General features: G+C 41.1%; 1 protein-coding gene across 1 annotated transcript in view; it reads right to left on the bottom strand.

Annotated features, from left to right (window-relative positions):
- The window catches only part of sema5ba (sema domain, seven thrombospondin repeats (type 1 and type 1-like), transmembrane domain (TM) and short cytoplasmic domain, (semaphorin) 5Ba), a 114,767-nt gene that overhangs the window by 53,618 nt on the left and 45,362 nt on the right, over positions 1-15,787 (bottom strand). The window contains exons 4-7 of the mRNA XM_073473758.1: positions 13,202-13,264; positions 12,290-12,388; positions 11,954-12,167; positions 1,819-2,104 (exon numbers count right to left, since the gene is read on the bottom strand). Of these exons, the coding sequence (XP_073329859.1) occupies positions 1,819-2,104; positions 11,954-12,167; positions 12,290-12,388; positions 13,202-13,264 (662 nt within the window). The remainder of the gene's footprint in view (positions 1-1,818; positions 2,105-11,953; positions 12,168-12,289; positions 12,389-13,201; positions 13,265-15,787) is intronic.

The following is a 15,787-nucleotide window of genomic DNA, read 5'->3' as shown; positions in this document are numbered from 1 at the left end:
AAATTCAGCTTGCCAATAATATAATTTAATTTCAAATTGCACTGCTTTTACAATCTGCAAAGTAACTAGTAACTAAAGTTATCAAATGAACGTAGTGGAGTAAAAAGTCCAATATTTGCCTCCAAAATGTAGTAGAGTTAAAGTATAAAGTAGCTGAAATGGAAATACTCAAGTAAAGTACAAGTACCCTTAAAAACGTACTTAAGTACCGTAGTTGAGTAAATGTACTTCCATCACTGTCCACAGGTAGGTAAGTACTATAAAGAAGGTCACAAGGCTCTGAGTCTTTTTAGCGTTAAGTCCTCGTCATCCTCTAGAGAGGATGAATGGAAGTCATCCTGTGAGCTGCTTCAGTCCTCAGGCGAGGTGAGACCGTCAGCCTCAACACTCCGCCATAAAAAATATTTATGGACTAGAATAATTAGTATAAATGGACTAGAACTTGCATTTCATTGTACATCCCTGTGTTGTAGAATGACAATTAAATGAACCTTGGACTTTGCTATGCTTCCCTATATGTATAACTTCTTGGACATATGGACGTACATGTATATCGAATGATTCTGTTTGGTTGTTACTGTGTAAATCTGAGGGGAATTGTTTTTCTACTAAAAGATATTAACACAGGATCTAATAAATTTGAAATTTTATGATTAATGCTCACAGTTCTGTGTTTGAAATAAACCAACTTTATCCTGACTGTCTTGGAGAAAGTAATACATTTCTAAAAAGAAATATCCTTAAGATCAGGAGGAAACATTCAGCCTCGCTGTGTTCAGGCTACATGAGTGAGTGTTTCCACTCTGAAAGGTCTGAACACTGAGCTTTGATTTCAATTCAAACTCTATACAGAAAAATCACACATTAAGAGTTATTTTAAAGTTTTGAGTGACCAACTTATGACCTGATCCAAGGTCCTGGTCCAAGACCTTCGGTGCAATGGACCAATCACGCGGTTTTATCTATGCCACTTGTGTTGGTGCTCCTGGAACATCATTTCAACGTACAAAACAGTGATGGAAACCACATCTGGAGCGAGTCATCACGGCTGAGTGGGCTCAGTGTGGCCAAGTCGTTACTGGTGTAACTTTCACAAAGTTAAACATGTGAGTGAGAGTACTGTATTTAACAGTACAGCTGTCTCACTCAGGAGACCAAGGTTCAAATCCTGTTGAGAACATATCATCATACAGCTGACTCAATGTTTATACACTGAGGTCACTTATTTTTTTAGGGAACAAACATACTTGGTTAGGTTTAGGAGGTTTGAGGTTTAAATATACCCTTTCACAACGTTAAACATGTGTTTAAAAGGATAATTTTTCCTGTCCAGTCTTAGCATTGCCCTTTCAAAATAAATCTGCACGAACAGTTATTTCACCATCAGGGGGCATTTCTTTACACCAAACTGTTTCCTCTTTCGTCCTCAGTGAGTGTTACAGAGGTTTTCCCAAATTGCCTGCAGCTGATCCCTAAGTTACCGCGCCCTGACAAAGGAATATTCTGCCAGTTTTTTTGCTCATGAGTATTTAATATCCAGGAATTCAAATCATAAACTCTAGCACAGACTACACCAGTAACGACTTGGCCACATTTTTGCACCTTGACCAGACACGGTCCAGACATATACTAGATTTTGACCTAGACTTGTTCTACTTTTTCTCCCCCGAGTCAGGGAGCTTTGACATTACAAAAACATGATTGTCAGTTTCAGTAATGTTCCAGGAACAACACCAACACAGTGATATTAGCAAACCCTTCCTGTGCCTGTGTAACTGGTTGCAGTAATTTAACATATGTCCACATGCGTTCACTCACACATTGGTGGTGAAGATGCCGTAGATGAGGTCTTGCTCGGGCAGGTAGAAGGTGCTCTGAAGCTCGTTGTAGTAGAAGGGGATCTCCCCGGAGCGGGAGCAGTTGAGCCTCGCCTTCATGAACGTGGTCCAGGTGTCCTCGAGGAGAAATCGCCCGCCGATGTCGTTCTTGCAGACTCGCGCCACACGAGAATAGACCGTCTTCCCGCAGTCGTGCTCCACTGCGTTCTCCCTCAGGAAGAAGAAGGTGAAGAGGCCGATGTCATAGGCTGAGATGAAGTGGGGCTCTGCCAGGAGGGAGGAGAAGGGATAGGATCATTATCATGGTGACTCCAGGGAAACAGATATATTTGCAACATTTATCTTCTAGATGTTGCTTTGACCTCTGTACTCATTATTGATTGCAATATGAACTTCAAAATTCTGCTGTTGCTCTCCTGTTTGAGATGTTTTGGAAAAACAGCCTCAAAGTCAAATGTGTAAATGAGAGGTGAAGGTTTGGAGGGAGGAGGAGGAGGTAAAGAGAAAAAATGGTTACTAATAAATCCGTCTGATGTTTTGATGGTAAATCCATGGAGCTATGTCTGTTTTACTGGATGGCCCGGCTGCTTTTATTGCCCTGGATGACACAGCCGATGATTAATGGCCCTCCATGCTGGGTGGGTTATCACGTAAAGCAGACTGAATAACAGTTTGAAAGGGACATTACTGTCATCCTTTGTAAACACACGACTCATCACAGAATACTAATTCACCACTGTGAGCGTGCAGGAAGGAGCTTAAGCTTGTGAGTCCGCACAGCCTTACATCCGACACAGAGAGGCTGATTGACTTCTGCATTTCACATAAAAGTCTTTGTGATGGCTTAAAGGATCAGTTCACCCTAATTCCTCAAATCACATTTTCACACTTACCTTTTAATTATCTAAGCATTGCAGATAGTGGTGAGGTGACAGTTTGACATTTTAATATGACATTTCTGCAGACACTTACAGTACAATCAAGGCCAGAGGAATTTTGTTTGTGCTGCTCGTTGCATTGAAAAATTACATTTGAGAAGCTCAAAAGCAGAAACAATGTCCTGGTTACTCTGGATAATCATAAGAGCTTTGCAGAAACAGTTCTCATTTAAACTACTAATATATATATATCTATTTTTAGAAAAAATGTTTTGAGGAAGAATGGATGGATGGATGGAGGTAGGATAGATTTGTGATTATCAAGCTGACATGTAATATCCAATATGAAGCCAGTTTTCTTTATGTAAAACTAAAGATTAATTCCTTCTCAAATCCCACTTGTTTCATGAACAAATTAACTACCCTCTTGTCATATTTCTGATTTTTTATCTTGCAACTGAACATGCTTCAACTAGAATTACCACAGTCAAGTCGTTTACATCCATGTCTGTGCAGATATCATCAAGTATGTAGTGAAAAATAGAGGTATTTTATTAAAGGTATAACGTTTATTTTTTGGGGCAAATAAATGTAATTGACATGTATGATTCCAGTGAATAATTTCCAGTAAGAAACATACTATTCATACAGAGGAGTGATAAGTGCATAAGATAAAATATAACTTTATTCATCCAGAAGGAAATTCTTGCACCAGAGGACTCTCAAAAATACAGTGACACAAGAATAAAGTAGGAAAACACAAGAGACTGATAATAAATGTGTAAACAGGATAATTGCTGACATCCGTGCAGAACAGAATAACAATGAAAACTGAAATAGAAAAGTTTTTATATAAAATGATATTAAGAAGTGATAAAAGGTAATATTGCACCTGATATTATGAAAAGAAATATTGGTGCTTCTGCCGGCACAGAGGCATAAAAAGAAACATCCCTGTTGCTGTTTTGATTCTGAGCTCACTGTGACTTCATCACAATTTTGTTTCTAATGTTTTCTACCGATGGGTTTTCTCTCTCAGGCCAGTACTACTCGTGTGCAGAAACGAAGAAGCAGAGAAAACACTCCTCTGCTGCTGTCACTTCTGCTTCCCACTGAGACCCATTTATTGGAGTAATATCACACACTCACATACTGCGTGCGAGCACAAACATGAATGGAGGAATAAACCTTATTTTGCATGCACAGATTCTCATCCATAAAGCAAAAAACAAAAAGATGCTGATGTTGTAAACAGCCCCATGCAAACTCTCTCTCTCTCTCTCTCTCTCTCTCTCTCTCTCTCTCTCACACACACACACACACACACACACACAGAGTGGACATCTTGTTAACAGCCATGATGGAATGTGCCTGAGGGGCTAGCAAGGCTTTTTATAAGGGAATAAGATTTTGAAATGGAGCAGGAGCAAGGAGCAAGAGACAAAACCCCTGTCCACACAGACACAGCAGCCTCCTGATTCCATTTTATATTTATGAAAGAGACAAAAAACAACCCATGGTCTGGACAGATCGCAGGTGAAGGCACTCAATCAGCTCCAAACCTTTCTGAAAATAACGCAGAAGTCCTCACAGCCTGATAATTGTAGTAATGTGCAAATATGTGGAGCAGGTGTGTTAAAAGTGGGATGGGAGTGGTGTCTAATTTAACAGGTGATTGGATCAGTTTACATTTAATGAAGAGAAGGCCCTCATTACTGCATCCTCCATCTACAGTCGTAATCAAACTATTAACTGTTAACTAGACATAATGTCAATAAAGAAAACAGAACAAACCCAGCCCATTCACTATTAATTATAATCATTATTACGTGTGACACCAAAAGGGCTTATTGAATGTTTATAACTGTGACAAAAACAACTTGTCGAACCAATCACTGTCATGTACATCCACATTTGGACATTTAATTGGTGCTAACAAGCATGCAGATGAACAAGTGAGTGGTGTCAAGCCTATTGGGTGACTGTTAATTACTGCAACTGCAGGAGAAAGACGACCATCGTAATGCGTCAGAACGACTCTTCCTCCAGCTGAAGGCCATGTAAAGGAGCTATTTGTGTTTATGCATATACCACCTATATAATGAGTGTGTATACAGCATGTCTGAGCCACTACGTCGATGTACATTGGAGTCTTTCTGTGTTTGCATACCTGTGTTTATGTATACTGTACGAGTGTCAGGCAAAGGGCAGGTGGAGCTGACAGATTCTGCATCACATTACTGAAGCTGCGTGGGTGCAAATGTGACGGTTAGAGTTTTTCCAGCATCCTGCTGAGTGGTAAACAGATTGTTCGATCTGGCAGGCGAGTTGGGTGCTGGAGGAGCAAAGCTGACATCACTAACATCACATGACGTTTTAGATCAAACACAGAGTATAAAGGGCGAAGCTATTTAATATTCACATAAACACGTCCTGCAGGGATACTAAAATGATCCATTAATAAACGGGGGATGGGTTGTGTCTCTTTTATTTAGTCTTCATTCATTTTTGTTGCACTTTGTTGTATTTAGTCAGTTTAGTTGTGTACATACTTCTCTTCTGGATAACAGTGGGAGGCTTGAAGAGACTGCAAGAGTAACTATATATGTTTGTATTCTTCTGATTGATCTTGCCAAATAGGCTTTGGAGGAGACATATTTTCTGCCAGGATTCTGTTCAGTGCCATCTCTTTTTCCCTGGGCAAACAAATCACAGGACTTTGGCAGCTGGGACTGAGGGTCACATTCTGTGTCCCATGTGTTTCTGGGTTCAAGCAACTAAAACATTTGGTTAACATCAGAAAAATGTCACTGTTGTGGTTCTTGAAAAAGACAACACATCCCACCTCATCTTTCAAGTCAGTGTTCACGTTGTCAAACAGTCATCCCCAAACATTAAAGGTCCTGTGTGTAGGATTAAGTGGCATCTAGTGGTGAAGTTGCAGACTGCAACCAACTGAACACACCTCACCTCACCTCACCCTCATCTACTGTGACTGTTAAAAACACAAAAACATGAAAGGCCCTCTCTAGAGCCAGTGATGGTTTGTCCAAGAAACACCAAATGTATCCAGCTGCAGACACATCACAACTGTGAGGGAAGTTTAAGGACACTGAACTCACAGATATGGTTTGTTCGTAGGCTGATTTGGTTACAGAAGAGGCTAAAAACTACATTGTCATGATCATAAATATTAGCCAAGGATTCAAATTAATTAAAATGAATTATGAAGATGATAAATTAACAACACAAGGCTCCATAGATGATGATGGCATACTTTAATTGTGCTCACAACTGCAGTGCATACAGATAGTCTTCTGTTTTTGTACCTTTCATAATAAAAGCCCTAGTTGGTATACACTGTACAACTGCTCATCAGTGGGGGACCATTTTACTGATTTACCAACTACTTACGAGATCATCTTATGCCTGGCACGGGAAAGATGGGCTAAAATACCTACAAGTATATTTATTTTACAAATGACTTTGCTTTTCCTAAGCCACCTTTTGTGCGCACTGATTAAGAAGAAGCAGATGATGAACATGAAGAAAACATACTTTATTAATGCCCTTGGGGAAATTCTGTTTTTTTTTTTTTTTTTAATTCAACCTCATTATTTGCAGTCATATATTAATGTCCTTCAAACACATGGACTATGGTTATCATTATTTCTCTGCCCCATAGTTAGATTTAATTACATTTTCAGTCTATTTTTGATCTGCTGTGGTCTATTGTCTTCTTCTGACACCAAAGCGTCGGCGTGCTTCGAAGGGTTAGGGGTGTCATGATATCATGATATTCATTACAACTGTGAGATTAAAAAATGATATTTGATAGCGTGTTAATAAAACACATATTATAACATCATGTGAATAATCTCGTGGAGCTGTTCGGCCTTGTGCGTCTTTTGTTTTTGAGTTCTTGTGGTTGCCTTTTCACTAGAAATTGAATAAAATTGTTACTTGTGTCTCTTTTTGTCAGTTATGGTCACAGACTCTCTCCAGCTCCCTACACTCGTATACTGAGGGTAATTTATTTGCCAAAAAAGAGACAAAACACACAGTTAACTAAGTTAAAGATTAATTTGATTGCTAGCATTTTTGTTTTCAAATTTCTAAAGATATCACGATAATATCGTTGTTGTGAATTTTTTTGGCCATGATAATCACAAAGTGAAAATCCGATATTGTGACAGCCCTAGAGGGGGCATGGTTTGTACAGTCTGTAAGGAAGCTTGACCCTTCATCCTGCTCACTCTGTAGATATAAAAGGCTCATTCTATGGTAACAAAAACATAATGCTTCTTAATTTCAGGTGATTATACATTAATGAAAACATAATTGGGAATATTATATTCAATTTCTGCCCCTAAATCGCCCTAAATCATACACACTGCACCTTTAAACAAGTACTCTGAGTTGCCGAAACATAATACAGTTGCTGTAAATATGGCAGAAAAGGCTCTGCTTTCTGAGGAAGCTGTTGAAGCAGCAAGAATTCTGCTGGAGAACTAATCCACCCTAATAAACATCTACTTCAATATTAAATCTAGTCAACTATACTGAGGGCTGAGCACATGAGGAAGACGTTACAATGGTGGAGGGAGCTGCTGCAGCAAACAGCGTTTGCATGGAGATATCAGCAGAGTAATAGTGAGAATAGTCAGGGTGTAATGGCCACTGTGTGCACCTGTATCAATATGATAGGATGTTACCTGTCAGCTGATGAATTAGCTGCTGATTTGTTGAGTAAAATAGCTGATGTGAGCAGCCCATAAACTTCAGCCATGCTCTCTTTGCCAGGAACTGGGAAAACAAATGAGATGTGAACATTTTGCAGATACATTCAGTCTGACCCGTTGTGTCGGCAGAGAACAGTCTGAAAAATGTGAAAAACGTGTAAAAACATTTTCTTGTTATGTTGCTAAAAAAGCTATCTGGGTACCAAATTTGGTGTTTGATGTTTAAGACAGGCTGAAATGTGTTTGTATGTGTAAGCATGATTCAATTATATTTGGACTAAACATGAACACTATCAAACACACTTTATGAAATCAGAGAGGGGAGAGAAAGCGAATAACAGAAATATAAATAAATATGTTGTTACATGTAAAGTCTTCAGGGGACTGAGAGAAGTGCAGAGGAATTGTTTAGGTTATTTCACAGGAAACTCTATAGCTCCCTTTGTCATTCAGATGCATGATGGGACACAGTTGGCCGGTGCCTGGCAGGCTACCAATCCAATAAGGGAACAGATTGATTAGATCCAGGACCCCCTCCCTGCCTTCGCTTCTCCTGAACTGGAGCGGCTTAGAGCTGGAAATGAGATTTTCATTCACACCCCAAATCCACCGGGAACACAACTCCATAACCCTCACAGAAGCCATGAAGCAAAGCAGCCTTTGTCTGTGAAGGCATGGACATGAGTGTGTGAGCGTGAGTGTGTGTGCGTGTGTGTGTGTGGCTAGAGTACAGTGCAACATGTGTGTTTGACTGTGTGTGCAGCCAGCTGTGATTATGCTGATGAGGACACTATCTACTTTGCTACTCATCTCTTCCCTCCCACATACTTGCTCTTTGTGCGTGTGTGTCGCTCTCAAACACACACACACACACAAGTAACTTGGACACACATGACAGCACATGCGGCTTGCATACAGTCTAAATACATATACACTCAAGCACACACTCACATGCACACACAGTGGTGGTGTGAAGCATGCTGTGTTGTAATTTCACCCTCTCCCTGCCGTGAGGAATAATTACATCGCTCACTGACTCCTCAGTCTATCTCCTGTGCTTCCCTCTCATCCTCATCCTCTTCCCTGCCCAGCACCTTGCTCATCCCTCCTCTCTCTCTCAAACACACACACACACACACACACACACACACACACACACACACACACACACACACACACACACACACACACACACACACAGCTTCACACTCTCCCACCTACCATCTTTGCTTGCATTTGATCGCCACATTTCGACTCCCCCATCCCTGGCTCTGCTTTATTCTCGTCAACTCTCTGCAGTCCAAAGCTTTCACAACCTGCCTCTCACCGGAATACAGCTGCCCTGACTTACGTGAATATGTGTTTGTTACATTTAGTGCTGGTGATTGATTGTGCAATGCATTAGTCATAGGATGGAGAGTTAATCATCAACACCTCTGATAATGCATTAATCGATTAAGTCTTTTATCAAGCAGAAAGCATCAAGCATTTGTTGTTTTGAGATTCTCAAACAGTCTCTTAAACAATTTTCTGCTTTCGTTAGTTTCATTTTCATTGTTAATTGAAATTGTTTTTGAAAGCTGAACAGACAGAAAAAGCAATTTGAAGACTAAAAGACTAAATGTTTGATGGATAATTTGAGAAAATATCAGATAATGAAAATAATCATTAATTGCAGCCCTCGTTATTTCATTTGATATGATTTTTTTGTCTTTGTCTCATTCCCCTTCCACACACACACACACACACACACACACACACACACACCACTCTGGCTGCAGCAGAATCAGCTTGTCTCTGAGAGTTCTGCTCTGCTTTCATCGTTTTCAAATATTATTTACTTCTCTCTTTCTTTCGCTGACTGCGTGTCATGTGTTGGGAGCAGATGCACAATGCCCAGTGAGAACAGGGAAACTGTGCATCATCAGCCTCACCAACTCATGATCAACAAAGGATGAAATAAATGAAAAATACAGCTGTGGGTCAAGTCTGGGGCTCTAATGTAGCAGTTAGGCGGGAGCTGCTGGTTCTAGAAGTATTTTTCAGTTGTGGTACTACTTTCAATTGGCAAACGCTGACCCAGAACCTGAGACTGGACTGATTTTCAAGGTCCAGTGAGTAGGAGTTAGAGGGATTAAGGGGCAGAAATGGAATTGAATGTTCATAATTCTGTTTTCATTAATGTAGATTCACTTGAAACTAAGAATCGCTGTGTTTTTGTTACCTTACAATGAGTCTTTTATATCTACAGAGGGAGCAGCTCCTCTTCCACTGAGTCCATCCTGTTGCACCACCATGTTTCTACAGTAGCTCCATGCAAGTGGGTGTTTTTTGCAATCTGCAACCAAGGGCCTTTCACGTTTTTCACGTTCTTTAACAGCCTCCCTTGGTTTCAATCTGCAACCGCACCACTAGATGCCACTAAATCGTCACTGGACCTTCAAACAGCTAAATGTTTAAAGAGGTTTTTACAGGACATGACCGTTAGCTTCAGCTTCGTGTTAGCACCACACACAACACAATATTAGGCTCTGTGATTAGATGTTATGAGTCAACTGGAACTGGGTGTTTTTTTAAAATAAAAGAATCAGATATTTACTGACAAAATTATTGTTGTTTATAATTTCATCATAAATTATATCAGTCACCTTACATATTCTATGAAGCAGAAAATTAACTTCCACAACAATGGGTGCCTAAAATAACCCCTCCCACTCTCTGCTATGCTATATACCTTCATGAATCTGGTAATCTAATCGTTTCTGCATATCAAAGACAGCACATGACAGCCTCTTCCTGTGAAAGGTCCATCTACATTTCTGCTGGAGTCAGGATGTGTGTGAATGGATTTCTGCTGCGGTGCGTTCAAAGGAAAAGGCACCATGTCAGCAGCGGGGAGATTATTGACACCGCAACCAGCAGGATTGACAGCAATTCATGTTCTCCGCCATTCTATAAATCCCACCAATTCCTATGCCTTACCTGTACTGTGTGTTCCACACACAACTTCAATCCAAACACTCTCTGTAATCCTTTGAAAACAGCCCTGTCGGACTGATCTATCCCAGCTGTAATGACAGGAACGATTGTGTTGGAAGCAAAAGTGCACACTTGGCCCTTCTGCCGCTCTGTGCAGGTTAGGAAAATGTTTAAAGTAATAGAAGGAATGTTCATAGATTGTTTGACACGAGTCGTTACCCTACGATTTAACCTTGAGTGGATTATTTAGAAATCCGACAAGAGTTTAGACCCGATCAGATTACTAATCCAGTTTGATTAGAGTTCTCACGCCTGAGACAAAACAATGACCCTGTACAACAATGAAGCTGTAACTCGAACCAGTAAACCGCTTGTATTAGTGTTTCTGCACATTTCACAGAGCTTTGTGTTTTAAATGAGGGAAGACACGACAACTCGAGCTGCACTGATATACACATGACATGCCCCACTCTCCACACTCATCTACCAAACGCACCCTGTCAATTTGGCGGTCTATTTAAACTGCAAAAATCACTCATCTCCCCCTCTGCCTGCCAATGTCACCACTGTCCTGCGTCAGTATTGCTGCATGTTCTTTGAGCCCCACCACCACCCCAGCATCCAACTGAAGGCTCCGACTGGGTGTTCAAGATGTCTTGCTCATCACTCCCCAGTATCTCTGTGTAAACAGATATGCGGGGAGTGATGAGGTCAGAGGCTAGACGCCAAACTCTAACTATGTTTTGCTGCTCTAATAAACATTTCAAACGTGAGTTGTCTGACTGAACTAAAATAAACATCTGAATGTGAATTCTTGGACATTTTCTTTTCACTAGTCTGAAAGAAGACGGGGCGGCTGTAGCTCAGGAGGTAGAGCGGGTTGTCTAGTAATTGAAAGGTCACTGGTTCGAATCCCAGCTCCCCCTAGCTACACATCGAAGTGTCCTTGAGCAAGATACTGAACCACAAATTGCTTGAATGTGTGTGTGAATGGATGAATGTGGCAAGTATTGTAAAGCGCTTTGAGCTGTCAGTAGACTGGAAAAGCGCTATAGAAATGCAAGACCATTTACCAAGACAAAGTGATGGAAGCAAAATATTCCAAAATCACCTGCAGTGTCTACCATTAAATGCTTAAAGATGAACTTGAGTCAATCAATGAAAATTAATCTACAATTTTAACAATCAGTTCATAGTTTTCTGAGCAAAAATGCCAAACATCTTCAGGTTTAAGCTCCTCCAATTGGAGGACTAGCTGCTTTCCTACATTGAGCATCTTTGAGTTTTTGACACAAGTATTTTAACTAGTAGATAACTTCTCACTTTTCACAATGTGACATATTAGAGAGGGATCAAATGATTGACTGATTAATTAAAAAAATAATCATCATTATTTGGTTATGGTAATTGGTAATAATTAGCGCAGCACAGCATAAAAATAGAATGATCTATACTAAAATGTTTCAGTGTGAGACAAGGAACATCATAAGTGGTCATTCTGGTTGTGCTACTGTACCATTGAGCCATTTGGAGTTGTACTGTGCCGTCCGCAGAGGTGGCATGCCGCCCAGGCTGCGGTATATGACAGGGTCCCGGCCAGAGAAGTCGATGACGGTGGCGGCGTACAGCTCTCCGCTCTCTGTCACCACAGCTGTAGAGTTGTGACGAGGGTCGTATGGGCAGCGAGCGACACCGTTCACCCGCTCCAGCACGCTGCTCATGTTGCCCACCTGTGATGGATGAAACAGAGATGGAGAGAAAACAGGAGAGACGGGGAGTAGCAGGTTAAGTTGACAGTTCTTTTAACAGAATCTCTAAAAAATGACACACACAAACACACACTTATCCGTACCTCTCTGGTAATACATAGTGGCTGGAAAGCGTTGGTTCCACAGGTCATGACCTCAGTCTTGTTCACCAGCAGGACTCTGATGTAGTTCTGACATTCAATCTGCAGAGAAGTGAGTGAAAAAGAAAGCTTTCAGAAAGTTACAGTGGAGCAGAGCATAGGGGAGATGGCAGGCTAAATATTCTTTGACGTGTTGCTGGGAAGAACAATAGAGCGAGTCCTCTGGTATCAGACTGGCACAGAACCAAAAGCAAAGCAATTCAGAGTCTGCATGCTTTTGCTCTTGTAAGTCCATTGTTCAAAAATAGGAATGCTCGTTAACTGAACGGAAGCCTATTTGTGACATCGACAGACACTACAATAAGTCAACTGTGTGTTTCAGTAAAAAGAGTCAAATCTGTTTTAACAAAGGCCTGAAATAGATTTATGGGCAAAGAAGTGTTTGAAGTAAGGATCATTTTTGTAAATGGTGCTGCTTTGTGTTGTGTCAAAGAACTGGGGTAATTGCAGTGATGTGATTTTTGCAGAGAATTGATTGAGAGTGTGTTTTGTGGATTAGGTATCAGCCCTCACTCTGTAGGCACTGTGGGAGATTAAAGTGACGTTGCAATCAGTTCTGAAAAATAATCGACATAAGACAGCTGATCAGACAGGTTATCAGACATATGTGAAAGGACGTCCTTTTGTGACTATTTCTCCAAAGACTGTTGGGTGCATTTTCCCTCCCTTCCCTTTGCCTTCTCTCTTCACTGCCAGAAAAACAACTCCTGATTGAAATAGCTGCTCTGCGCAGAGCCCTCCCATGAGACCCATAAGGCCCTCGCCACAACAGCTCAAAGATATCAAGATGGCCTCTCTGTAAGCCAGGCGCCACTGACATGAAGTGTTGTAATTGGGGGGCGGGATGGAGGTTACCTCTGTTTTGCCTTTGCTCTGACAGGACCTCCTGGTTTCCTCGTCTGGCGCCCACTCGGTCACCTAGGAGATAAAAGCAAGGAAAAGGATGACAAAGAGGCCGAAAAGCAGTCAGCTGAGTCCTTCAGATACTACAAAACAGTTACGCAACGACTGACTGTTGCTAATACTGTAGGCACGCACAAAAAGATGCATGAAAAGACTTTAACCTCATTGCTGTTTGTTTATTGTGTAAACATGGCGACCAGCTTGCCAGCCAAGAGCTTATTGGAGGGTAGCGGGCACTGTACCCAACGAGACAGTTGAAGGGCTGAGGACGACATTAGCATGTAAATGGATTTCTCTTCATCTTCTTCTTCTTCTTTCTTCTCCTCTCTATCTCTCCCTCAGAAAGTTTGCAGCACTCGCCTCCACCCTCCCCCCTCCCCTCACGTCTACTGGCCAATTATATTCCTGTTGATGGTTATGTCTTGGGCTTGATTATGAATGCAGGCAGCAGCACTGAGCGACTGCACTGCAAACACACTAATGCATGTGCATACACACATGCTGCTTGGCCACCAGAGCTGCAATGGCTCTTGTTAAGAGGGCTGAGAGATGTCCCTCTCTTGGCATGAACTTTATGTGTGCGAGGTGCCAGAGGACCCCCTGTTGTGTGTCATTGGCCTCATTTTAGTCATCCTCCTCCATCTCCTCCTCTGCTCTGATCTCACTGCCCAAGTAGGAAGGTTGCCTAAATGTCTAAAAGTGAAAAAAAGTCTGCCATTATATAACATCTATCTATGTGAGTATCCATCTTTCTGTCTACTCTCTCTTCATTTTTTTCTCTCCTCTCCCTAAGGAACTGTTGTGATACACAAGAGGACCCATGGCAGATAATTATCTAGATCTAATGAATTGCCTTTCCAGGACATTCGGCCAGTGGGACAAAGTTGTGACCCAAAATTCAGTGGAGCCCGCTACTGAGGCCAACCAAGAGTCAACTAAAGTGGGTCAGTGTTTCAGGAGCCAAATGGAGGACTCAAACAAACAGGAAAGTAAAGTCAGGGGGAAGAAAACTCCTATATACAGTCCTGGACAGTTTCATTTTTTAGGTATGAATTTGTCCTGCAGTGATTTCACATGGGCTTTTATTGGATCCTCATTTTGCTTTAATTAAAGCTCAGTAGAAGAGACTAAACACAGTATAGCCCCAAGACTCAGTGAGAAATTATTTTGGGAAAATACAGTTTTGAGTTAATCACATTTTATTTCCATCATCGATGCAGAGAGTACAGCTCTTTAGGAGTTTAAATAGAAATAAAGCAGTATAAGCACATTTAATGAGAACCTTAAAGAACTGCCAAAAATCTTTTCTGGAGACAAAATGTTGAGCTAAAATTCACAGAGTGCTCCTTTCTGTTCAAAGTATATAAATAGATCTCTTATTTCACAGATCATGGAGTATATCGACTGTGCTTGAAGGAGTGGAAGCTGGTCATTCTGGATGATTAGCTTGTGCATAAATTCTTGCTAATGAGTGAAAACACAAGTCTGAAGAGTGCTTTCCACAGCCTAATGAGCCAGTCAAACATCTGCACATTGTCCTGGGACTTCTTTTATGACTGCTATAGGCTTGTATTTATAGACATCCATCATTATGTGATTGTGTTTTGATTGTTCACACAACCAGATATGTGTGCTGCCAACACACTGCAGAGGAAATCATTTTTGATGCCATGTTTGATTGCTTGAGGCAACTTAAAGCTCCACTAATCAAAAAACTCACACAGTGAAAACAAGCTGCCTGGAACAGAATGGCAAACAAAGTTAACAACTAGCTGGTCGGGACACTGGGACATTTAGCTGCTAAAAAGCCAGACTTTTCTGAGGAGATCTCAGAGACCAAACCAGAGCTAATAGGAGACTTACATTCATCTCCACTAAGGCAACTGTATATCAGCCAAAACAACTTTACTGATTTATCAGTTAATGCATCTTTTAACCTGCATAAAATCATCATTTTGGTTACTTTAAGCACCACATTATAAAGTCAAAGAATAAATGTGTTTTTATAGATCCAGCCAACAATTAAAGGTGCTATACGTAAGAGTTAGTCACCTTGAAATCATACTCCCAAAAAATAGGGGCAGCATATCACCCGAGTAACTGCTAACTATTGCCAACTGTGTTCTTTTTATGCATCAATGATTGTAGCCACTGTTAGCTCAGTTAGCCGTGCAGCAAGCCAGACTACCAGGTTGGTGTTGGTTTTTACACCACTAGCACCGGAGCTTTGGACCGCTGGGAGAAAGAGGTTTTCAGGCCCAGGGCTACCTGGTTAGCATGCTAGCTTCAGTAGCTATCTCTTCAACACAAAACATAGACGTCTTTGACATAGCATCAAAACTGCTCTTTCTTTACATTCTGTTGAAAATGTTTTGAACTAAAAGTCTTACATATTGCACCTTTAATATCACTCTGCTATAGGTCAACAACCCTTGGAAGGAAGTATCTGGTTGTTAAGCCACTAGATGCTCCACTATCTTTCACGATGGATGTTAACTTTGCAGCTGCAGCTGGACACCGGATTGATGAGAGCAGTGA

Source organism: Pagrus major, chromosome 9, assembly GCF_040436345.1.
Source record: "Pagrus major chromosome 9, Pma_NU_1.0".
NCBI classification, from domain to species: Eukaryota; Metazoa; Chordata; class Actinopteri; order Spariformes; family Sparidae; genus Pagrus; species Pagrus major.
This window is presented reverse-complemented; position numbering and strand designations above follow the sequence as displayed.